This window comes from Cyprinodon tularosa, unplaced genomic scaffold, assembly GCF_016077235.1.
Source record: "Cyprinodon tularosa strain WSP-4 unplaced genomic scaffold, ASM1607723v1 ctg376, whole genome shotgun sequence".
Taxonomy (NCBI): domain Eukaryota; kingdom Metazoa; phylum Chordata; class Actinopteri; order Cyprinodontiformes; family Cyprinodontidae; genus Cyprinodon; species Cyprinodon tularosa.
The window spans coordinates 263,187-290,101 of NW_024039092.1; the positions used below are offsets into that span (position 1 = coordinate 263,187).

At 37.7% G+C, this 26,915-nt stretch overlaps 1 protein-coding gene across 1 annotated transcript; it reads right to left on the minus strand.

Annotated features, from left to right (window-relative positions):
* LOC119790966 (calponin-1-like) lies at positions 1-24,329 on the minus strand. The gene is made up of 7 exons (XM_038296742.1): positions 24,040-24,329; positions 8,392-8,513; positions 8,238-8,304; positions 7,926-8,063; positions 5,277-5,393; positions 5,039-5,185; positions 1-1,681 (listed from the first exon to the last, which is right to left on the minus strand). Exons 1-7 carry the CDS (start codon positions 24,097-24,099, stop codon positions 1,433-1,435), a joined length of 900 nt encoding a protein of 299 aa, XP_038152670.1. The 5' UTR covers positions 24,100-24,329; the 3' UTR covers positions 1-1,432.
* Between the last annotated feature and the right edge of the window lie 2,586 nt (positions 24,330-26,915).

Sequence of the window (26,915 nt, forward strand, 5' to 3'; positions counted from 1 at the left end):
TGCTGTTTTCAAGTGTTTTTATTGCACAAATGCCATTTAGTGAAAGGCTGACAGGGTGTAGAAGGGGACAGGTTAGCCTAAAATTTGGAGGGGGAGGAAAAAAAAACATTAAAATAAACATTTTTATTTAAAATTTGTCTGTTTAATAAGTCCACATCAGTGCTGTTGTTATTAGAAGAAATATTTAGTTTAATCCACATAAAAAAAAATAGTTATAATTACACTGAAATTCACTACAATTTGAAGCAAAGACAACTTGGGAGTGATGATACAGTAAATACATGCAATGAACACTAGATGGCGCACTTCTAATAGTCACACAGTGGTAGCTGTTTGTATCCACAGCCTTTTAACCTGTAGAACAGCTGTTCTCAATCACAGTTGATTGGGTAATAAATCCCATAAGAGCAAGTGGCATATTTAACCTACAATTAAGTGATGATTAATGATCAGGAAGAGTTGTTAAAAAAAAAAAAATCACAGTTCTAATTTCTTTAGCCTTATTTTCCATTATAAAGAGTAAACTAGTAGCTTTGGATCTGCTGCTATTCACACTCAGACCCTTAATTTGAGAACGTTAAAATTAGAGATTCTCCTACGTCTGCAGAAAGACTGCTTCAATTAAATCCTTTAGAAATTACTTACAATTCTACTTTGTAATGAAATTGCTGGTTAATATAAATTCGATGTTCTGGATATTAGCAAAAAAAAAGGCATCCTAATACATGTAGATAGTAGCATTCCCTGGTAAATGCTAAGTGCTCGTAAAGCAACAGCACTAATGTCGGCTTCCACCATGAAAAAAAGCAAAAATGAAATAAAAAAACAGCCTAAAAAAGAAAAAAAAGGGCTCCTTAAGTGGACTTGGGTGCAATATACCAAACCTTTAACTACATAACTCGACACAGAGGTGTTCCTTTGTGAAAGCAGTGAACTGTAGGAGACAGAAAACCTGTTTAGAAGAGATCTAATGTGGACTTGGGCTAAAGTTCAACAATTTTCAGGTTCTATTTGGTGCCTAAACAAGTACGGAAAGGTAGCAATTAACTGTCAGGGATGTCAAGAGTTAAAATCTTTGATAACAGCGATAAAAGCAATAAAAAAAAATCTATAAATAGCAAAGATCAATACATCTCCGTCTCTGTGCTGCTTGGATATTTTCTACCAATAAGATCAATAACCAGGGCAACAGAAGTTGGCCACAGCATAAACACTTTCAACTCAAGGCCAGTGTAAACAATATTCTTTCTCGTGCTCAAGAAAAAGCAAAAATATAAAATTGTTAGGAGTAAAAAGAGGTTTAGAAAACGACTGGCAATGAATGACGTCATTCAGAGTCAAATAGCAGTCTGGAAGCTTTGCCCGTCGCAGAGACAGCTGTGGAGGGTTGTCGGACGTTAAAGCAAAGGCGGGGGGGGGGGCAGAGTACTGGTTAGTCAGAGTACTGGTTGTAGCCGTCGTACTCCACCTCCTCGCTCCCGTTGTTGTAGTAGGTCTCCATGGGGTTGGCGCAGTATTTGGTGTCGTAGACCTGCCGCGGCAGGCCGTAGGTGGTCATGCCCTGCTGGGAGGCCACTTTGTTGGTGCCCATCTGCAGAGAGATGGTGGAGGTGTCGCATTTCTCCAGCTGCAGCTTCTTGTCGAAGATGTGCCGCCTGGTTCCTGGTGCCATCATGCCGGCCTAGATGGAGGGAGGCAGAGAGAGAGACGAAGGGGTTTGAAGAGAAATCTTACAGTTTTTCTTTTTTAACGAACTTTCTACATGTTTGGATAAATCTTTACCTGTAGACCTTCTATAAGCGAACCTTTGTTCTTTCTCTTTGTAATAACTGGATTTAGGTCTACAGTAGGTCAGGGGCAGCCAATTAAAAATCAGCGGGGTCCGAATAAAGAAAATCAACCAGTAAAGGTCCGGAGACATTTTTTATTATAAAATGTTACTTTAAACAGAATTTAACACTGAAATAAACTGCAGGTGTTTATGCATCCATGTTTTAAATTAAAATTTTAAATAATAAATATAAAAAACAAAATTTTTCCATTTTAAAATGTAAATTGTTTTTGAAGTAGAAAACAATTTTTAAGTTTGGTATTTAGACAATTTCCTGATTCACATTTTTTTTCATGAAACGCTTGAACTGACCAGAGAGCAGTGGACTTTATGCTGACCTGCAAGGCTTTAAACCTGGGTTTGAATGGAGACAAAGCCATGCTCATTTTGAGTCTGGATCCATAATTATTTTTGATTCTGTTCATGGTGGAGAATCCTGCTTCACAGCAGCAGGTTGAGCTAAACATCCTCTAAATGTTCAGGGTCATCTTTGAACACACCATTTCACTTTTCTTTCACCAGTTCCATGTGTTTCGTCCAGTAGTTCACACTTTCTCTGTTCTCTTTTTCCTCATCATCTTCTCCTTCTTTCCCATCGCCCGGCTTGCCACAGGTTTGTTTGCTGTGTCTAAAAGTAGCAGCAGCAGCAACCCAGACTGACAGCAGCTCATTGGATCATTCTTATCATGTGCAGGCTGGTGCCGGACACTCCTTATGGTTTTACCATAAAAACAGGAGAAGTGGCGCAAGTGACGTTAGATAATGTCTTCAGACAACATGCAGGAATTTATAAATGTTTTAAATCAGGTAGGGTCTTGATTAGCAAGTAGGTGGGTCCGCTAATCCGTGACCTCTGGTCTAGACCTTTTGAAGGATAAATAAGCTTTAATCTGAAACAGATTAATTCACCTAGGTACTGCAGGGAGATGTGATGATGTGTTCAATTAAATTTGGTGATTTTCAGGTTCCTTGGCAGGTGCCATATAAGCTCCTCCACCCCTAAAGCCATCTTTGCAGACATTTGATTTTTTTGTTTGTTATTTTTCCCAAGTCAGAACTGCAGGCAATAAGAAAACCTCTATAAAGACACAAAGACAAAATAAGCTGTACCAGTTTGTTTCTGTTTCCTCTCTAGATCTCATTAGTCTGTAGCTGTTGTTGTGGAGGTCATCGGTGTCTGCACTTGGCTTTGGTATTTCTAGGCTTTTCTATTCTTGTCTCTGGTATAAAAAAGCTATTGCAAACAACAAGAGGCCTGCAGTGGGGAGCTATAGGAATATCTTATCTTAAGTACAGCAGTGATGCCAGGAGGAAAGAGTCTGTGAGTCCTCCAGTTGTCATCAGATGTTAAAATGCCAAGAAGAATGCATTGATATATATGGACATGTTGGCGCTACTCTGCTCTATGCATAAAGTCAAGGAAGTAGAAGAAAAACATCTATGAAACCATCCTTAATGCACGAGTCTATCACAGGGTGGACTGTCTGAAATATTTCAGAGTGGAAGTTTGTAGAGGGGCCTTTAACCAAAGGCCAGCCATGTTTCTCCCCCCCAAGAAGCTCTCTTGATGCTTAAACCTACATGTAGAAACTGCTGCCCCATTCAAAATGAAATCTGTACAGTTTCACCGCCGCCTGTTCAATGCCTCCGTTTACAGAACCCACCAAACCTGCAAACAGAGCAGCAACAAGGGCAAGACTCTTAATGCGAGAATTTTGCGATCGGGCCGACTTTCAGCCTGATCATGCGTTTTTTGTTCTTTTTTGTATACAGGGGATAACGAGGGGCGATCGGCCTCTCAAGACCACCTCCCGATCAGGAATCCTAAGGTCAGGAGAAAATCAAGCATGTTTGAAATCCAGTCGGCCGTCCTAAGGCTGCATCAGAGCATCGAGTTGCATAGTGTGAGAGCGTTCAGGGTGAGCTGTGAACTTTTAAACCCTGCGGTTTCGTCGTACAGTTTGAGCTGTAGCTGCGTGCAATGATTGAAAGTATCACACATGTGATGTGTATGGCCGGCTTTAGATGAGGTGTGCTCTGCAGGGCCTGGAAGACACCCCCCTTCTGCTCAGTTACTAAAGGTATTTAGTTCAAATAGTCACTGAGCCACTTTACTAATGTTGCTTTTCTAAAATAAAAAACTAAATAAGTAAACTTTGTTTCATCCCCAGAAAATGCCCTGCTCCTTAAAGCTGGATTTTTTTTTAGTCTTCAGTGAGTGTCTTTTATAAAGGATCTACAGAGAACTGCCTTAAGGCCATAGACTCTGCTGGGGTTCCCTGTTTGCTCTCACAAACAAAACAAAAGATCAGTTGCTTCTCTTTATACTCAACTGACATGAAAATCTGTTCTTTGATATAAAATGTTCAAAAACAAACTCAGCTGATTTTCCTTGATACCGTCAAGCATATTTGTACCAGCTGAGGAAGAAATGTTTCCTTATTTAGTAAGAAACCAGAATAATTTCTAAATCAGGCTGATCTTTAAAGGATTGGTTTGTGACGTCACAGTGCGGTATCGGCTGTTGATCAAGTCCCAGTGCTGTATCTGGTGTTTATCACAACGGGCTATTATCCAAGTCATCTTGAAAACATTCATATTACGTGTTTTTATTCCCCAGAAGTTCGATGACAAATCCTCCCTCTTCAAGTAACCCGTCCGTGGAGGATCATGAATCGGAAAGGTGCAATAGCTTATTATTTTTTCACTTCAACCCGATGTATTCCAACATCCAGCTGCCATGCACGTGGGTATTGTCAGTTTCACTATAGCTCTGGTGAATTTCATTGGTTAAGTCCTCTGGAAATCTTCAATAATTGTTGTTGATTGCAAATGTGTCTAGTAGTTCTAATCGATTTTGCTTGTAAAGCGGGGAAAATGGCACTAGGCTTACCGCACCGTGACGTCACTGCTGGAAGATGTTAGGAGTGAGTTGTTACTATATTTGGGAAAAAATGGCCGCTCCCAGACTCAGTGATCATTGAAAAAAAGTATTGCTTTTATTTTTTTACTAATTAACGCTAAATTAAAACACCGCAAAAGTATTTGTTTTAAGTATAGATAATGATCCATTGATCATTCCTTGCGGACCAGACTTTTCCTTTAATCCTGAAAAAGGTGAAGTACCGGTAATATTGTAGTGTAAAACATGCTAATTTTTCAGCCTTTTTAAAGAACAAGGGTTGAAATAAACCACTTCTGCCTCACCTGGCTGGCTCCCTTATTGGTTCCCATTTGTAGGCTGATGGTGGACTGGTCCATCGGGGCGTCCATGGCAATCTTAGCGTCGTACAGATGACGCCGTGTACCATAAGAGGTCATGCCCTTCTGGCTGGCCAGCTTGTTGGTGCCCATCTGGAATCAAAAGCAAATTGTTGACACCGTTAACCGGAATGGTTGTAGAGCTTTGGTGAAGCTAGAAAAAGGCAGTTTTAGCTTCTCTGACCTGCAGTCCTATGATGTTCCGACCTTCCATGAGCTTCTCTGGAGCAAAATGTCGCTGCTGCTTCTCGGCGTACTTTACTCCTAGATCGTACTTTGAATGGAAACCTTTAGATTTGGCCTGAGAATCGGAATAATGAGGAAACACAGAGGAAAGTTTTCACTTTGGTGTCTATGGCAGAATACATGTATGGAACAGAGTAATGACGTCAGAATACTATCAAAAGGGCACCCCGCTAATAAATACTCATAGAAGCAGTTTCATTTAAAAACCACACGTTAACTACTCTCCATGCGCATTTTGAAGGTTTTATGTCCACATTCAATACCACAAGGCCCACAGTATGTCACATGCATGACTTCATGCTACTTCTTCACACTCTCTTGCTTTTTATTCGCCTGCAGCCTCTCTTTTCCTGGCGGACCTGTTTCTGGGAACTTATATCAATCTTTGTCACTTTGAGGGTTGAACGAACCTGAGAAAGTAAACTGCCTGTGATTGGCTACTTTTCAGGAATCTTCTGACAGAAATGTTTCCTGTCTGGTTGCAGCTAGTAAATCAACAGGCTGGTCAACATGTGCAGCACATGTATGACCAGAGGTGTAAATCACATCCATCATGGCGATTCGATTCAGTACTGATTTCCTGACCCAACGATTCGATTATTTTAGATACTCAAGAATACACCACGATACGATTCGATTCATTGTTCCATTTTTTTAAACCTTACAGTCTAGATAATGTTTCAAATTTGAAATAAATCAATGAAAGCTGTAATATCGTTATGCTTTTTATTTGAGAAACAAAAGCAAATAACAGAAGTAGCAAAGTCGTACTCCACCTTAGGCCTATGAAAACCTCATTCACTGAAAAATAATAATGCCCATGTGTTTATGCGAGTGTGTGTGTGCAAGTGGAAAGAATGTAGTGGCTAAAGGAAGCGAGGTAGTAGGGCAAAATTGGTTTAGCGCCACCGCAGCACGGGAGTGAGAATTAAGTCCAGGAGCAAATGGATAAAAATAGATCGGAGGAAAAAAAAAAAAAAAACATGAATCGATACTCTTACGGACGTGTCGAAGCATCGGATCGTCGGCTGTTGGATAGATGGATCGATACAACGTGATTATTATTTACACCCCTATGTATGACCACATAAATATCAGAACTAGGGTTGTCAAAAGTATCAATACCCAAAAAAGTATCGATACTAAAACGTACCCGGATACAATACTCATTTTCAAAAGTTTCGATACAGTGCCACCACCAGTGGCACCTAAACAGTCATTCATCTAAAGTGCAGAATAGAGGAAAATGCACTTTCAGAACACTGTGTGATTGAATAATTCTGTGCACTTTTCAGTTTCAGACTTTTTTTGTAACAGGTGCAGCTGCTGAGAATTATTTTTGTTTCTTAACCGGTTTGGCTAGTGTCATTATGTGTGCAAAGCATAACCAAGTAAGGAAAACTTAGTTTTTTATCAAGCTTGCTTAATACTGTGCACAGCAAACAACCTCAAAATATTGTTCTTATTGTTTATTGTATTTATTTATTGTATTTTAATTATTAATCAAAATAGTTCTATTGAAATTTGGAGTTTTTATTCTTGTGGTATCGAAAATGGTATCGAGTATCGAATATTTTCCTTAATATCGGTATCGAGTTAAAAAGTTTAGTATCGTGACAACCCTAATCAGAACTAAGTTTTGGTTTATATGTTGAAACTGAAATTATATAAATCCTACACAAAGAGCGACAGACAGCATTTATTTCTATTCATTTAAAGGTATAGTGGAGGATTTTCGCGAAATTTTTGAAAGACCCACCCTCTCCATTTTAAAAAGAAATGCACATGCACAACCCTGTACCCATGCACGAGAGGGAAGACCTATTAATCACATGTGAGAGCGTGCACAGACCCAAATTTCCTCGTGCACGCTCTGTTTAAAAGTTGCAGTTTGCGTCGCTCATAAAAGCGTACTTTCTAAAAGTATATTTGCAATTTTCCACTATGTCAGACTCACCACTGGTAAGTGAAAAAGGGGACAAGCACATAGGACAGCCTTAGGCAAACATATCATCAGAATGATTGACAATTAGGAGGACAACTTATTTTGATGATCCACCCAGAAAAAGAACATCCTCCACTATACCTTTAAGTAATTTTTGCATACAGGTGAGGAAAATCAAAGACTAATTTTTCCAATTTATCAGAATATTCCATAAGGCCAATAAAAAGGCACTTTTCTTCACTATCCTCTCAAGTCTGGATTTATTAACGTAGGTTGTGCACCCAAACTTTTTCCTTCCAACAAACTTTCCTTTAAAAAAAAAAAAAAAAACACTTTTGACACAAACCTCTAAACAACAAGCTTCTTATATAACAGCCTTCAATGAATGCCATCTGGAAAACCATGAACTTGTATCAAGTAGGCAGAAATCTAAAAATAATAACTACAAAAATAGTTTTATTAGGTTACGTCATCTTATTTTCTGAGAAACTGAATTATGGGCGTCTGAGCTGCAAAGACTCCTCTTATAATTTGAGTTAAACTGTTGCATCTGATGTAAATCTGCTTTTTTCTGAATAAATCCTAATTTCCAGAGATGTATGGGTTCAGATAAGGACAGTACGCTTCACTGCGGCGTCTCACCATTCCAGCCAGGGCGATGAGCGTAGACTGGACCTGTGTGTGGTTGACGTTTTCAAACAGGTCGTTTGCCTCAAAGATGTCGTGTGGCTTCAGGCCGTAATCCGTGATGGCACGAACAAAGTTCCCTATGTTTTCCAGCTGAGGAAGCAGTCAGGATTTAAAGCAGTTAGAGGAGTAAATGCATGGGCATGTGGGGAAATTTATTCAGCCTTTAAAATCTCAGATTGTTGTTCTGCTGTGAGAGGCTAATATGCTTGGGCAGGTAAATCAGCTGCTTTATGGAAAGGAAATAGAAAAGCAGTGCTGCGGTACCTTGTGCCAGTTCTGACTGGAGTTGTTGATCTTCCTCACAGAGCCTGGCTGTAGAATATTAATGAGCCTACAAAGACGGGAAAAAAAGAGGGATACTCAGTTAGAAAGGAACTTCTCAGTATGATGAAAAAGTTTGGCGTTTCTGATGCCTTACTCGCACAACAGGACTCCATCCTTCAGACTGTCCATGAAGTTATCTCCGATTCGTTTGCCGGTCACGTCCTCAATCCACAGCCTCAGCTCTTCTTCCTTGTGAGGGTCATACTTCCCAGCCAGCTGATGGGGAGGAACAGGTACATCAGGATGAGGCGGGACATTTATCCATGCCGAGAACAGCAAGAATTGCTGGAATATTGCTGATTTTAATGTATTAACATGTAAAAAAAGATTCCTTATATTTAATAATGCATCACTCTGAGATAGTTTTTGGTTCTAAATAAATGTAAATTAAGAACAACCCAATGGAATTGTTTCCCAAGTTTGAAAACGTTTCGCTTCCCGTCCAGGAAGCTTTTTCAATTCAAAATGTCAGGAATAGTGTTGAGTTCAAGGTTTTATACAGGCTGTGTAAACATTGAATGAAACACTGTATAAAAGCTCAAACTCAACGCTAATTCTGACATTTTTAATTGGAAAAGCTTCCTGTATGGGAAGCAAAACGTCTTCAAAGATGGAAACAAAGTTTTATTTTCTTTTTTTTGGAATGACTATGACCTGGATGAATGAGAATCTTCACCAGCTTTTGTTTAAAATTGTTTTTATTTCACCTCTACTTTTAAGATATTTTTTAAGATATTGCATTTCAACTTTGGTTCTGGTTGAAGGAAATTTTTCAGCCACTTTTGTTTTGATCTCACTTTTCTGTAATCACAGCAAACATGATTCTTGGCAGTTTTTCCTACATATTTAAGCTGGAAAACATTCTTTTAAATCAAATGTTTATTTTACCCATTAGGAAATTCATTGATATTTGGAATCTCTTTTAGAAGGATGTAAAAAACATCTCCACCATCTTTTCACATCTCGACACCATTACTTGAAGTATAGTCTAAGCCCAATCAGAGTTGTTGGTCAGCCAATGCAAAACAGCAGCATTTAAACACATGAGTAAATTGTAAATACATAAAGTGGATGCTTTAGATTGTGGACAGAAGGGCTTTCCTAGTGGTCCCTGTTTAAGTGGCTCTGCTAAAATACTCAGATTGTAATACCTAAAGATAACACTCAGAGGTGTTCATGGTTTCATGAAACATTCTTCTTTGCACAATTATCTCCAGAGTCTCCAGAACAAAGCCAATTCAATTCAATTCAATTCAATTCAGTTCAAGTAGCAGAAATTCACAACATGATATCTCAAGATGCTTTACGGAAACAATTCCACCAGATCATATAGTCAGATTGGTTCAAAGTTTTCTAAGGAAAACCAGTTGATTGCATCGACTCATTGACCCGAAGGCAATCCCTCACACTAAGCATGCTGGTAGCGACGGTGGAGAGGAAAAACTCCCTTTTAACAGGAAGAAACCTCCAGCAGAACCAGGCTCAGTGTGAGGGGCCATCTCCTGAGGCCGACTGGGGTTCAAGGAGACAGAGGCAGACATACTGAAAGAGCCAAAGATACAAAAAGCAACTGTCAACCAGCTCCACAGGCGCTCCCATCAAGGAAACACACAGCCAGGCAGACGAGCTACAAGCAAGCTCCCATGTCAGAGGATGAAGAGAGCACATCCAGCCAGTCACAGTCAGAGAAACAGGACTACACTGAAAATAGGTCAAGCTCAAACATCTATAAACAAAGGTGTTTATGGCAGCAGGACAGCTGATATTTCTTTCCAGGATGGAGTCACAGCCAAACAGAAACCGATGAAGCTACTATGAGAAAAAGCAGACAGAGCATCATATTAGAGACTGAAGTAACACATTCTGCTGAATTGGAAAATATAGAACAAATGAAGTAGAATGATGAAAAAGGGATCCATATGTCCTCCAGCGGTCTAAGCCTATAGTAGCATAACTATAGAGATAGATCAGAATAACCTGAGCCACTCTAACTAGAAGCTTTATAAAAAAGGAAAGTTTTCAGCCTAACCTTAAAAGTAGACAGGGTGTCTAAAGCCAACCTCCTTTATCAGCTTCTTGATTTTTTAAGGGAGTCATAAAACAGAAATCTGAAATGTGGGTGTTAATTGAAGCTGAAAAACACAAGATGTGAATTTCACTTTTTTTTTTTTTTTTTTTTTTTTGTGTGGGCTCTTTGTTTAAACCATAATAGTCCACAAGCCAGCCCTCTCCACAAAACCTGATTTTGGTCCTCCTCCTTGATTTACATAATTTCTGGAAGGATGCTAGCATTAGCCCACATTGCTATCAGACTCCTCTCTCTATCCCACCCAAATGGGCAATTACAACCACGGACTCAGCTGCAGGCTGTTACTTTATTGTTGCTACTTGTGACTATTTACTTGTTGAGTAAGAGGAGAAGGAATGATGATAAATGAACCCTGGCTAGCTGCTAAAGATGCTAACACTTTATCCACAAGAACATACACACACAAAAAGACATACCCTTGTTCGTTCCCTAACGAAAAAAAGGCGGTATGACAGAGAGTCAGAATGAGCTTTTTTTAAGTATTTTTTGTATCTCTGCTTCTGTCTCCTTGAACCCCAGTCGGCCTCAGGAGATGGCCCCTCACACTGAGCCTGGTTCTGCTGAAGGTTTCTTCCTGTTAAAAGGGAGTTTTTCCTCTCCACTGTCGCTACAAGTATTCGAGTCAATGTTTCGATGCAATCAACTGGTTTTCTTTAGATAGAAAACTTTGAATCAATGTGACTGTATGATCTGTTGAACTGTAAAGTGCCTTGAGATGACATGTGTTGTGAATTGGCGCTATAGAAATAAACTGAATTGAATTGAATTAAGTTTTTCTTCCCTTAAAAATTAACATGAATTTAAAGCAGGTTTCAGAAGTAAATATAATAGAGTATTATAAATTATTTAAGTCACTTTAATTCCTTTAACTCCGACATATGATGCTGTTCCAGTGTTTTACAAAGCTGACGAAGATGTGAATGGGAAGGAAAACCTTACATGGTTATCACAATTCAGCCTCATTTCCCTGCTATTCATAAATTAAGGTATAAAAATACTCCAAATGAAAGAGTTTAGTAATTTCCATATTTTCTTTTATCAGGTTTCAGTTCCTAAAATAACTCTGCTTTCACTTATTCCGTCCTCCTCACCGACTTCCAGCATAACTGAAAGTCTTACTGCGTAATAAAAACAAGTGCTTTAGGATGAGGTCCATGAACAGAGCAGGAAGCTAACCAAAAATGAAAAGGGCCTGTGGACATTCCTGCATCCAGAACCTCTCACCCCCCCACCTCCACCTCCACCCGCCCGCTTCTATTCTCCATGTATTTCCTTACTGGCACAAAAACGCTGCCCTAATACTTTGGATTCTGGCTTTCGGGTTTAGGGCCGCTCCCCCCAAATCCCTCCCCCACTCACACTGAACCGCACACGTTTTCTGAATGTTCTGCGGATCAGTCCTCTCAGTGCAGGCAGCATGCTGCCAACACAAACACGTATTAAAGCAGCAGGGATAGCTGAGCTTCCAGTCTATCACACCAAACTTGGGAGAAACAGCTCTCCTAAACACTCCCCCCTCCCTCCCCCTTTCTGACTGTCTCGCTCCCCATCTCCTATTGACTTAGATCGTATTTCTTTCTCTCACACATGCCTTCCTCCCCTCCTCCTGTGGATTTTCCAGAATGTGCCCTTTTACAGTGAACCGACTAGCCAGACTGCCCACATCAGACGCGCGCAGGCCCGGCTCGGCAGGTTCTGCTCCCAGCAGACGGTTTAACTCTGCCTTTTAATTAAGATTCGTGCATCTTTTCATAGCAGATCCTGCAGTAAATACAGAGGATGCTGTTTTCTGATGTGAACGCTGCCCCCCTTGACATTAAAACTTAAATAATTATTTTAAGCATTAAAAAATATTAGAGACATTTTATCTGCTACATTATAATCAGTTAAATATGTAAATAATACAAAAATCCTACTAAAACGGATGATTTAGATGGTTTTCATTTAACAGGTCATTAGCAGCAGATGACGGTTACCATCTTCACTAAGTTTGATTTAAGAGAAAGAGTTAAAACCTCTTAAGTTTTCAACCAAAAATTTTAAAAATTTCACTGCATTTCATGCAAACAGATTTTTTTTTATTTAAATGTCTTTAAAAAATCAGTAGCAGTTGCAAGAATAAATTAAACCGATTGTTTTTTTGCAGAGGAACTCATGGATAGTTGACTGTGCATCACTAAGACACAAAAACCATAAAGGAAACATTTTCAGAAGCTTTTTGGAGGCGGACTGCCTCCTATCTCCCAGAGAGAGACTCCCTCCTGAAGGGGCCATTTTTAAAATATGTGCAAATCTGACGTTTGTCAATCAAGCCAATTCTTTTTTTCTATTTCATCAAATTATTTTATTGAAAACAGAAAATAACTTTTTTTGGTTTGAAGTCCTTATTTGGCCTTTTAACAAAATATATAAAAAGAAAAAACAGAAATACATTTTTGATATTAATAATTTATTACTATGCGATAAGTCAAGATTCTTTGTGTAGTCTTCTACTGGCTGTTATCAGGTATATCTGATTGTGTACAATAGGATTTTGAGCAAAGTTTTTACCATTAAATTATGCAAAAGGTGTCAGACGCAAAACATTTCAGAAACCGTATGTATCAAATATGATACATTTGGCATTACAGGGTTAATATATGATAACATTTCAAGCTCTTCCACATGGGAGACCACCTATTATAGGTCTCCAGCCAATCACCGATCACCAAATCTTTATAAAGCCTGATCTGCTGATTCCGACTTCTTTTTATAATAATCAACACTGAGTTGTTATAAAAGCACAAAACACAAGATATTTCAATATTTTCTTTTTCCTGTCTGGCAATGTGGCAAAAAGAATAATTGTCTTGATGCCAAAAAGAACCCAACAGATTTTACTTTCACAAGTGGAGCAGTACGGCTATCGCCATAGCGTTCCCCTTGATTTATGCATATAAATAGCTTTATTATAATTCATGCAGGGAGATTTACAGATTATATGGACACTGCAATGTAAGTAGAACAGAAAAGGAAAAGGAGAAAAGATGAAAGAAAGAGGAGATAAAAGGGAGATAATGATAAAACATCTTCAAGATATTTCAATCCAAACTTACTGATAAAAACATTAATCAATGCCAGTGAAACAATAAAAACTTCTGAAGTATCTGCTTTCAAATCTAACTTAAAGTTTAAGGCAATGACGGTGGTTTTCAGACCTTTACAGAGGAAAATCAGATGGGTAAAAAAGGTCGGTTTCACATTTAGCTATCAAACTATCGTATTTGCCTTCAATTTATCATCTAAAAATGAAGAAAATCGAGGCCGATCTATGAGCCGGCTGATGAATCGGTACACGCCTGCTGCTGTTTAGTTACTTTATCATCTTTATTGGCAAAAATGAAGGCCTGCAAAACTTACAAAAAAAGTTTACAATGCAAAGTTTGGAGGAAATCCTAATTTAATACCTTGAGTTGATCTCTTTGTTAATCCCAACGTTGGTGGATGAGAAACAAATATAAAACCAGTGGATTTATTATGACTTCATAAATACTAATAGGGAATTATCTATTATTTCAGGAACGATTTCCGTTGTGCTCTGATGTATGAAATTATCACCTTATTTGCAGCTTAACTCTACATTGTTAATGAGTTCTAATTTCCTAAAGCATGTCTAATTTTTTCTTACGAAATAAATAAAAGAAATTAAGTGTTTATCGTTTGCCATCAGTTCCTGAAAGTTGTGTTGAGGAGCCAAATTCCATGGCAGAGGTAAAACTGTGCCAATAAAAACACCAAAGAGCATTCACTGGAGCTGGTGGTGAATTCTGTTACTTTTCCATCAGTCTGAGGTCACAGAAGAACAGTAATAATATAATGGAGGAATGCTTAAGCCAGACATGCTTCATTGGTTTATAAAAAAAACCCTGAATTATTCCAGATAACTTCGGGAGAAACGAGCGGTTATTGTCGAAAGAGAAAAGGAGGGGGTGGGTTCGCCGTCGAAGCTCAACTTTCATTTAAATAAAACTACGATTACAATAAAAACAAATGGGAATATATTTCCTATTAAGGCAAATCCATAGCAGAAAAAACACATTCAAATATCTCTATACATTCTGCTTTGACAAAAAAAATTAAATTGAAAAATGTATTTTCCTCCAATCCCAGTTCAGGCTGTTGGGGCTGATAAAAACAAAACACAACAGTAAAATATCAAAATTATTTGCAGCCCTCATACTGATTAATATTTAATCTCCAACAACCACAAACCTCAAAACATTTTATTTTGTAAGTCTATAACAGGAAGATGAAAAACATTTGTATTCAACTTTAATTTGATATCCTTAAATACGATCCAGTCCAACAAATCAACTCCCTACTTTGTTGCCTAGTTTGCAATAATCATCCCAGGTGGAAATGCAGCGGTTCTGTGAAGATTTCAGATGTTTTTTAAAGACAGGATTACTGCAAAAACTGAAATAAAAATGCTTTGAAAAAATGTGTGAATAACTGTATTTGACCTTAATTTAGCAGGTAAATGGGATTAAATAAGATTTTCTTCAATCGGATGAGTATTTTTGTCCTTAAAATAAGATCATTATATTATTATATATTTGAAATAAGACAAAGCAGTTTTTTTTCCTTCTTAATTTTAAATTATCTTATCCCACTAGATAATAACCTGCCTCATCTGCTCAAAGAAGACGGGAAAAAACAAGACAACAGCCACAGAGGAACACAATAGTTTAGATCAACAACTGTTTATGTGTTGAAAGGGTCCAGTCAACAGAGATGACAAAAGTACTCACTTTCCGTACTTGAGTAAAAGTACAGATACTTGTGTTAAAAAATACTCTGGTAAAAGTGGAAGTACTGATTAAACTTCTTTACTCAAGTAAAAGTAACAAAGTACAGGCTTGTAAATTTACTTAAAGTATAAAAGCAAAAGTAGAAACCACTTTTTTCATGCCGTTGCCTACATTTTAAATGGATGTCTGCCAATAGGACTAGATCTCCGTTGTGTTCATTTTCAATCATCTCGTCGCCCATACTACGATGCTACCACCACCAAGCTGCAATGATTTGCCGCGAATGAATACCGCCAAATCTGTCGATTCATCTTGTAGTGGTGCGTCAAATGCAACGTAGATTCCCATCCAATTAGATTGAATTTGGTATTGATGATGTGAAAAATAACGGTAACTCCATTGAAATGATTCAAAACTAAAGTAACGAGCCAAGTGTTTAAAATGTAAGGAGTAGAAAGTACAGATATTTGTGTAAAAATGTAAGGAGTAGAAGTAAAAAGTCGCCATAAAAATAAGTAGTAAAGTAAAGTAAAAATATCAGAAAAATCTACTTGAGTACAGTAACGAAGTATTTGTACTTCGTTATTTAACATCTCTGCTAGTCAAAGTCCAGAACTTAATCCCATTAAGAATTTTAAGAAGGAGTTGAAAAATAAATATTTCTGGGAATTCTCCATCTACTCTGTCAGAGAATTAGCTTTTATAGAGAATGTGTTTTGGACCATCCTATAAAAACCAGACATAAATGGGAATTTTTATTTGAAAACCTTTAAAGTTTATGATTTTCAATGAAGGAGATGAATAGTTCAACTATTATGGATATTAGCTCAGCAATTTATATAAGTTATGTTATTTGTATTGCAGTTAAAGGAGAAGGTGGACATGTTTTGTGAAAGAATATGAACGTTTATCTATCAGGTTAATTATTTGTTAATTAGCTGAATTCCAACCATTGTCTTTATACATTTGTTGCTTCTACAGGTTTCACATCACAGTCCAGACCTCAAATCTACATTTTTCAAAGCCACTTCTATTAATGGTCCCTATCATTAGGCTTTATTTGTCATATTAAATGCTTCTAATGTTGTTTAAATGAACTTGTTTACTAAACACAAGTTTCATCAATAAATATGACCAAACTGTCATATAAATGTCGTCAGATGTGGCCACAAGAGGATGAGGCCATCTTTGAATATTTCTTCATAGTGACCCGTAGGCGTCACAATAATATAGAAAATACAAAGTCACGCCACAGCACACCAAGTAAGGCAAATATTAGAGCCCAGAGCAAAAAATGACTCAGCAGTGGAGCATTTCTCTTCAAATCCTGGATTCAGTGTTTAGATTGTCAGAGGATAATGCTCTAAAAAAAGGAATGAGTGAACAGTTTAATGGAATCTCTCAGATCGCTGTCGCTATCATCCAACACCCAAACAGTTTAAACAACTGGAAGGAATCCAGACGGTAAATCTTCCACCATGTTTGGCTGTTTTTGTCTAATATGTTGAGATATCTGCATTCACACAAACAGCCCAGTAAGAGTAAACACACCCACACAGACCTGACCCTACAAATCTGTTCTTTATTGGAGAGTTTAGTCATATCCAGTCAAAGAGAAAGAAGGCGATAATCTGGTCAGATAAAAACCAAAAGATTTTTTTCCCTGCCTGTAAAATAGTATGTATGGCAGAAAAGAAGCACTGTGTATGCATATTACGCTAAATACAGTGACGAGTCTCAATGGGATGTACAGTGGTGGCACCATCATGCTGTGGGGGTTCTGTTCTTCAGCAGGGACTAGGAAGCTAAACCTGATATTAATATCGCATATCGGTCTGATATTAGCCAAAAAATTATCAGATTTTATCGGCCAACATCTTCAGTTTCTAATATTTTTTGATGCTGATAGAAACACTCTGCTTCTGTTAAAGGTTATTGGTTAATTTTACATTGCTACATGGTTCTCCCACCTTTTACTGCTGACTTTTGTTCCGCGCTTTAGTAAAATTACTTGAAGCCTTTTCTGATGTTCTACAGTATAAAATATGTAATAAAATCTGTGTGATTCTGCTATATCGGTTTCGGCCATTTCTCAAAGCTACATTATCGGTATGGTATCGGAAATGAATAAGTTGAATCAGGACACCCCTACACAGATACAGGAAGATGTAAGTTAGATGCTGTTTTTACATCTTTTAATCAAAATTTTACATTTCATTGAAAGTTGAAAAGCAGGATTGTAAAAGCCCAAGCTGCTGTGGTTTCTCATGGCGTCTGCTGCCATTTCATTACTGTGATTGGCTGAAATTAAACTTTAGAAGGCAGGGATTAGGTGCCTATCAGTGGTGGAAAGTAAACGTAAATTTACTGATAACTGTACTTAAGTACTTGTTTTTTTAAAGAATTTTTTCTTTACTTGAGTACTTTTTTCAGGGGCTACTCGATAAGTAATTTTTTCTTAAAAAAAGTGCATTTGTTCTTGGATTGAGGACGTAAAAGAGACATTTTGTCAATGGAACAAGACGATTTACACTTAAAATAAGAAAACACAATTGCATGGTCTTATTTCATGTGCATATTATCTAATTATCTTATTTTAGGAGTAAAAATACTAATTCCATTGGCAAATCATCTCATTGACCTTCTCAAATTAAGGGTAAATACACTTAATTTAAGACATTTTTACTTATTTCTAGATCGTTTTTCCAGTGTATAACTTTCATTTCACTACATTTCAAAGTAAAATATACGTTCTACTTCACTACATTTCAAGGAAGCTGCTGGTTACTTGTTCCTTTCGACTCAGCTTAGCTTTGTAATCTACTGTTGCCGTTTTCTTTCTTTAAATGCAGTTTCAACCTTCAACATAGCAGCCCTTAGGACTGAATTTGGACACCACTGTTTTAGAGATTTGACAATATTCCACAGATGGAAGAAACTCAAGGCAGATATTATCTTAGTTTATCAATTTTATTAAGGCGTCAGTTGTTGCCATGTGGCCAAGGTGGTCAGTAGGATGAGTTCTCAAATCAGAGGTGTAGTTTCTTTGTGGTAATAGATTCAACCTTAAACATACATTCCACACCAAAAGTGTGAGGAGACTTTCTGTTTTCCTTTTTGGATTTATGTTAAATAACTAATAATAATCAAAATACCTGTCTTTATTTTTGTGACGTTTTCATTCTGAAGTTCTTTACAGGTGGAGTACAATTGGTTGCAAGGCAGTTCTATGCATCAATACATCAGGTGGTTGAACATTTAATTAATATTTTTTGAATACTAAAATTAAAGTATTGAAGTACTCAATTTTAAAAATACTTGAGTAGATATTTGACCAAGTAATTTTTACTTGAAATCGAGTAAGATCCGACTAGGAGTATAAGGACTTTTACTCCAAGGACTACTGTTGAGTACTTCATCCACCACTGGTGACAATCGGCTTGAACAAGTTATGCTTAATATTTTCCTCTTTTGCCCTTGCAAATCTGAATGGGATTAATAATGTGTAGAATTTAACCTGTGTGCTACAGATTATTAATTTAGTCTGCCAGATTACAGGGAAGCTGGTTATAGTTAGAAGATGCATGGATACAGTGATATTTTGGGAGAACATCTTTTAAAGGCAGTAAAAGACTTCAGGTAGCTCACCTTTTAGTAAAAAAACATCCTGACCTACAATCAAATGTGTGTCATAATTATCCAGATTTTAATATGGTGGAGAATCTTTGCCAAGACATAGAAACTGCTGTGCGTAGATGAGCTTCAGGTGTTTTCCAAAGAGGAATACAGAGCAAAGCTGGTAGAGATTTGCAGCAGAAACATGTTCTACAACTGACTGACTGAGGGATTCTTGCACACAAATAGCCACCATACCTTCTATATTATGTCAAAATAAAAAATTCATTTAAAGTTTTACATTTATTTTCCAACTATGCTCTACATCCACTAGCTGAAATTATCCACTTCTCTTCTGGCTTTTTAAGCCGCCTGGCTTCCTACTCCAATCCTCCTCCTGTGTTCTGTCAGGACATTGTTTTGTCATTCTTGACACTGACGTAAACTGTTTAGAGAGGGACACTTTCTCATATTCCCGGCTCGAGCCTAGCCACTCCTTAAAAGGCCAGAAGATGATACTGATGTACCTGTCACCATTTGGGATCGCATCTCTGGTCCTGAAGTCATCCCAGGGGAACGTAACAATGACTCCAATGGCCTATTAACTCAATCCTAAAACGCTGATTCAATTTACGTTCTAAATTTCAACTAATTCTTCAGAATGAGACTCAGACAGCTGGAAGACAACAGTTGGTCTGCTGCTAAATAGATATAATGGAGGGATTTCATGCTTCACATGCAGCAGCGGAATGAAACAGAAGCAGTGCTGAGTTATGGGGCTATTTGGAGGACAGGAAAAATCCCACCAGAACAATGGCGATGATGTTGTTGTTCTACAGGTTTGAACAGTTGATGTTTTTTATTGGGCTGTTGGGAGCCAGAAATAATTTTCATTAATAAAAATAATATTTTTGATTTCTTTCATCTTTGGCTCTTCAATCCTGGATAAGCCCCCAAATTATTATTTATCTCGCTTACTGTCTAGGAGATTAAAGGATGCACATAACACTGTGAAAACATTTTTAAACTGGTATATAATAGTTGTGTTAATAAATTATATAAGAATGTATTATAAAAGTCTAAAGGAGAAAATTGGTCCCATTTATGAAGTAAAAAGAATAAGAAGATTGAATTCAATAGCACTATTCAAAGAAGACAAAGCAAATACCTGGCAATAAAAAAAGAGTAACGACTCAACTGATCTATCTTCCTCTGAACAATCACTGCTGCCTAAACCTATAACAAACAGAGGATACTTTCTTTTCCCTTTCATTTCCATTCTTTTCCAATTCATACCAACCAGATGGGCATTTCATATGTAAAGTTATCACCAGCAGCTTAAGTCCTTTTCTATATTCTGGTGATATTCTTCTGTAAGAAACATAGGTCATTTTTTTATGAATGCAAGACGTGATAAAACATACATCATAAGCAAAATAAATGGGAATCAGGTGTAAAACCTATTTCAAGTAAATACGGCTGAAACAATTAATCAGACTAATCAATTATTGAAATACCTGTCAACTAATTTAGTCATCAATTAATCGTTAAATGGAGGCTAGAGACTATAAAACTTGTCTTAAAATTACAGAAAGACCCACTTAGAGCAGTAATTATACAAAAGTTCTAAAAAAAAAAAAATTATAGACATTTTAGTTTTCCTCTGTCAATATACTCTGTGCTCCAAGTTTAAGGTTAACCTGATTTAATTTAATAAAAACTCGTCTTTAAAGAACCTTTGGTTATCAGATTATTAATCAATTAATTGAAAAAATAGTTGACAGATTAATCTATTAGTAAAATAATCATTAGTTGCATCCCTAAAACTAATTATCATCCTGTAACTTTAATCATATTAGAGATTTTAACACATATGACTTTATTTTTATACAAAACCTGAAAACACTATAATGACAAGTTGACTAATATTCGAAAGCCTCATTGAATGAGAATAGAACAGCTTGTCTACAGATATAAAATGGAAGTATCACTGGAGAAAATGACAAAGAAGAAGCTTGACGTAAGGCATCAACAGGAATCAAAATGCCAGAGCAGAGTTTATTTACCACCGGAAAGAAAAGATTAACCTTCCTCACTAAGAGAAAAATTCTTCACGCTGCCAAATGACTAACTGGCACAAACTCAGCTTCTTTATAGGCTCCATGAACCTCAGCATGCAACATATAGTCCAACTTCATTATGTCAAAGAACCTCATTGTTGCATGACCCAACAACACGCTTAGACTTTAATACCATCACTGCTCCAAACAAACAATAGTTCACAACATTTCTGCTCTTTATTGAGGCTTTTTCCATTTTCCTTAATTTTCTGTTGCTGTTATTTTATACACAATGATAAACTTGGATTTGGTACATTTCCCAATCAATCCTACTCAGTTACACAGACTTCAATTGGGCAGTTTGAAAACTATATCGTGTGTTTCTTTCTTTTCTTTTGTAAACTTCAGTTTTATATCATTTTTGGTAATGGCACCATATCTTATACAGGTGCTGGTCATAAAATTAGAATATCATGAAAAAGTAGATTGATTTCAGTAATTCCATTTAAAAAGTGAAACTTGTATATTATATTCATACATTACATACAAACTCATATATTTCAGATGTTTATTTTGTTTAATTTTGATGATTACAAATGAAAATCTCAAATTCATCATATCAGAAAATTAGAATATTGTGAAAAGGTTCAAAATTGATGGCCCCTGGTGCCACACTCTAATCAGCTAATTAACTCAAACCACCTGCAAAAGCCTTTAAATGGTCTTTCAGTCTAGTTCTATAGGCTACACAATCATGGGGAAGACTGCTGACTTGACAGTTGTCCAAAAGACGACCATCGACACCTTGCACAAGGAGGGCAAGACACAAAAGGTCATCGCTAAAGAGGCTGGCTGTTCACAGAGCTCAGTGTCCAAGCACATTAATAGAGAGGCGAAGGGAAGGAAAAGATGTGGTCGAAAAAAGTGTACAAGCAAGAGAGATAACCGCACCCTGGAGAGGATTGTGAAACAAAACCCATTCAAAAATGTGGGGGAGATTCACAAAGAGTGGACTGCAGCTGGAGTGAGTGCTTCAAGAACCACCACACACAGACGTATGAAAGACATGGGTTTCTGCTGTCGCATTCCTTGTGTCAAGCCACTCTTGAACCACAGACAGCGTCAGAAGCGTCTTGCCTGGGCTAAAGAGAAACAGGACTGGACTGCTGGTGAGTGGTCCAAAGTCATGTTCTCTGATGAAAGTAAATTTTGCATTTCCTTTGGAAATCAAGGTCCCAGAGTCTGGAGGAAAAGAAGAGAGGCACTTCATCCACGTTGCTTGAAGTCCAGTGTAAAGTTTCCACAGTCAGTGATGGTTTGGGGTGCCATGTCATCTGCTGGTGTTGGTCCATTGTGTTTTCTGAGGTCCAGGGTCAACGCAGCCACATACCAGGAAGTTTTAGAGCACTTCATGCTTCCTGCAGCTGACCAACTTTTTGGAGATGCAGATTTCATTTTCCAACAGGACTTGGCACCTGCACACAGTGCCAAAGCTACCAGTACCTGGTTGAAGGACCATGGTATCCCTGTTCTTAATTGGCCAGCAAACTCTCCTGACCTTAACCCCATAGAAAATCTATGGGGTATTGTGAAGAAGAAGATGCAATACACCAGACCCAACAATTCAGAAGAGCTAAAAGCCACTATTAGAGCAACCTGGGCTATCATAACACCTGAGCAGTGCCACAGACTGATCGACTCCATGCCACGCCGCATTGCTGCAGTAATACAGGCCAAAGGAGGCCCAACTAAATACTGAGTGCTGTACATGCTCATACTTTTCATGTTCATACTTTTCAGTTGGCCAACATTTCTATAAATCCTTTGTTTTTATTGGTCTTCAGTAATATTCTAATTTTCTGATATGATGAATTTGAGATTTTCATTTGTTGTCATTTGTAATCATCAAAATTAAACAAAATAAACATCTGAAATATATGAGTTTGTATGTAATGTATGAATATAATATACAAGTTTCACTTTTTAAATGGAATTACTGAAATCAATCTACTTTTTCATGATATTCTAATTTTATGACCAGCACCTGTATGCTTTCCCTTTTCTTTTTGCTAAAAACAACCAAATACCTGGACTGTTGGATAATATAAAGACTATTCTATTCTACCCTAGTTTATTTCATTCTGCCTTTAGATTTACTGTTATTATTACAAATTAAATATATATAAAAACACAAAAACCTTAACTCAGAGTCTATGTGCATTTTTCATATGATAAAAACTAGAAGGACATTTGGTTTTCCTCTCCATGCTTGTGAAACACTAAAAAAACAGATAAAGGATGAGGGGAAAAACACAAACAACAGCAGAGATTTCCCCACCAGATGTTCAACATCTCCTCCTCATCCTGGTTATGCATCCAAACTAAAAACCATGTGACTCTTAAGACTCTTTTTTCTTAGAACTTCAAATAAAGGATAAACCAATCCAATGAGAAATGGGATGCTCTTTTCCAAAATATAAAATCAGTTCTACTTTTTATACATCAATAAATGTGACTGATCATGCAATTCATAAAGTTACTACAGGATTTCTCTTTATCCTTGTTAAAGAATAAAAAAGTGAATAAATAACCAAATGCACCCAAATGAAATATCATATTGGTTTCAATTCTCAGCTATACCACTTCAGTTTATGAGAGAAAAGGTAAACTTTACTTAAAGCCACAGAACAGACAGAAATCTTTTGAAGTTCACCTGAAGAGGTCTGAGGACAAGCCCAGAGATTTGGAGAGTTTTAGCCAAGCAGAGTTGGATTTATAGAATTAAAAACCTGCTTTTTTGCAGCTTTCTTTACCCTTCTTACAGATTTGTTTGTATTCTAGTTATATTGTAGACGACCAAATCCATCTTTGTGTCATCTGCATAAAAAAGAGCAGGAGTGCATCAGTCAGTCTGACATATGCAAACACCATTCATCACCATAATCTGCAAGAATAAAATATCTGGGAAGCCCACCCTTTTACTTTACATTGCAATATCTCATTTTTTCTTTCATGCAAAGAATTTAATATGTCATAACAAAAACCATATGAGTGCAAACCCCATTGTCTGCAGGGTTTGGCTCCCATAAGCTCCATTAATATTCGGTGCTGCCATAGAGGAGGGGGAATGGGGGGGCATCTGATCCCACTGTGATGCACCAGTGAACCCATTCAAATCATCAGCATACCTTACTCTTAACCTCAGCAGAAAGTCCAAAGGCCGGGCCGCTCCTGAAATATGTTGTCATCCTGCAGAGAGCGTTTGTGATGGCAGCGTTAGAAAGAAATGGAGAAACCAGGTTGCGGTGCTCTGTCCGAGGCAGGGACACGCAGCGCGGAAGTCCTCAGGAAACCCGGAGCTAGTCTCTCCTTCTTCGGATAAACCTGTTTAATTAGCCGCGGTTCCGCTCGGGGCAGCTGTGAAAAACCTTCCTGACAACTTTCCAAACTCTTTTCGGAATCTTTTAAACTCTTCCCATGTGTGTGCTCTCTGATTGGCTGGAGCCGCCGACCAATCAGGACGCAGCCTCGCCGTCTAGTGGGAGTGATGTCATCGCTCGGATATTGGGCTTTTTTAATGGGTGTCATTTTTTCCACCTTCAGTCCAGAGAAGGATGAGTTCTGCTGCTGTTTGGACGGAATTTCTGTTATCACTCAAAGGACCTAAACTCTTTCTGTAAAGTTTTTGTTTTGTAGAAACATTAAATGTCACATTTGATCAAATGGAGACATGGAAACCACATTTTGATGATTTTATTTATTGAAGGAAAAAGTTGTTCAAACCACTGTGGCCCAATGTAAAAAAGTTATTTCCCACACTTTGCCACTTTTTGTACAGTAAATGTCGTTAAATGTTTGCTATAACTGGCGATGAGGAAAAACTTTGGCCCAGTCTTCTTTGTAGAGTTAAACTGCACTGAAACATGTATAAAAAGGCTGCAGCGTCTGTGTTGGATGTTTCAGACATGGAAAAATCAGCTATCAGAATCTTATTTATATTTTCTCTTTTTTTAAATGCCAGCTGTTGGAGCAGCTGGTGCACCTCTGAGGGTTTTCCTGGTGGAAAACCCAAACGTGTTTAAGATTAGATCAGAATTATAATCCCATCCATTAAAACAGGTTGTCCTATAGAGAATACCCTTTCAATAAAATTCAATTCAATTTATCTTTATTGTCATTGTCACAAGAACAACGAAATTAAAAAAAGTGCCATCGATCGATCAGTGCATATGCTTAAAACAAAAACAAAAATCACTGTCACCACCATTTACACATTATATAAGAAATAAATAACAATAACTGAAAAAAACAACTAATAAGAATAGTACATTTTCACACACACCCTCCATGATGATTACTGGTTATTTTTGGTTGCATTTAGTTTTGTTATTGCTGTTGGGTAAAAACTGTCTCTAAGGCGGTTGGTTCTTGGTTTGATTGCTCTGTATCGTCTGCCTGAAGGCAACAGTGTGAACAGAGAATGTCTGGGATGAGAAGTGTCCTTTGTGATGTGTTGTGCCTTTTTTAGACAGCGGTCGCTGTGCAAGTCCTCCAGTGAGGGGAGAGGGCAGCCAATGATTTTTTGGACTGTCTTCACAACCCTTTGGAGAGCTTTCCTTTGAGCTACAGTGCTGCTGTTATACCTTCACACCACACCACCACCACCGTGTAATACACCACATTCAGCAGGGTGAACAACTACTAAAGAGCTCAAATTTGTTTTCAGTCTACAGAATATTTTACCAAAATGTTCCTGGAAATTATCAGGATGTTTATTTTTATTATTTTTTTTTTAACTCCAAGTATTTGAAACTCAATTTTTTCCCCAAAATATTTTGGAACCTAAATACTTAAATTAAATGAGGTATACAAAGCCTTAAATGCTTTACATATTTTTTCTACTATATTTTTCTATCATTTATTGCAGCAGCGGGCAATTCCAGTTAATTCCTGGGGGCTGCTATCCTGCAACTTTTAGATCCATCTTTGGTCCAACACACCTGAATCAAATGGCTGAGATGCCTCCTCTGTATGCAGTCAGTTCCTACAGAGTCCTCTCAATCATCTAACTACTTGATTGAGGTGTGTTAAACCAAAGGCACGTCTAAAAGTGGCAGGATACCGGTCCTCAGGAATTGAGATTGCAAACCCCTGCTTTAATGCATACTCATTCTTTATAAGGCATTTATCAACTTGTACAATACCTAAAATGCTATTCTTGATGTCAACTAATGACATCCTGAGGGATGACTTGGATGGGGAATTTTGAGAGTGAACAACTCTAGACATTTCATGAGATTTAAATGCCCCCAAAATCAATTCTGCCTGTTAAAAAAAAAAAAAACATGTTCAAAAAGGAAAATAAACAGTTAATTGAAACTACAAGATCTGAGTGACAGCTGTAGTCAGTCTGGTGTCCTAATAAATTAGATGAAATTAAATTCAAGCAGATTACTATGTTTTAAAGCAATGCATGTTTTAGCATGTTGATAGTTTTTATCAGCTATGCATCTTCCAGTGCAGTTCTGCGCATTCAATTCAATTCAGTTTATTTATATAGCGCCAATTCACATCACATGTCATCTCAAGGCACTTTACAGTTCAACCAGATCATACAGTGAAATGGATTCATAGTTTTCGATCTAAGGAAAACCAGTTGATTGCATCGACTCATTGACTCGTAGGCAATCCCTCACACTAAGCATGCTTGTAGCGACAGTAGAGAGGAAAAACTCCCTTCTAACAGGAAGAAACCTCCAGCAGAACCAGGCTCAGTGTGAGCGGCCATCTGCTGAGGCTGCCTGGGGTTCAAGGAGACAGAGATGCAAAAAGCAGCTTTAAAAGGCGGCCCCGTCCTGGAGACACACAGCCAGGCAGACTAGCTCCGAGCCAGCTCCCATGTCACAGAGAAACAGGACAACACTGAAAAACAGGCTGATAGTGAACATCTATAACAAAGGTGTTAATGGCAGCACAGCTGATATTTCTCTCCAGGGTGGTGTCACAGCCAAACAGGAACAGACGACGCAAAGATACTATGAGAAAAAGCACAGAGAGCATAACG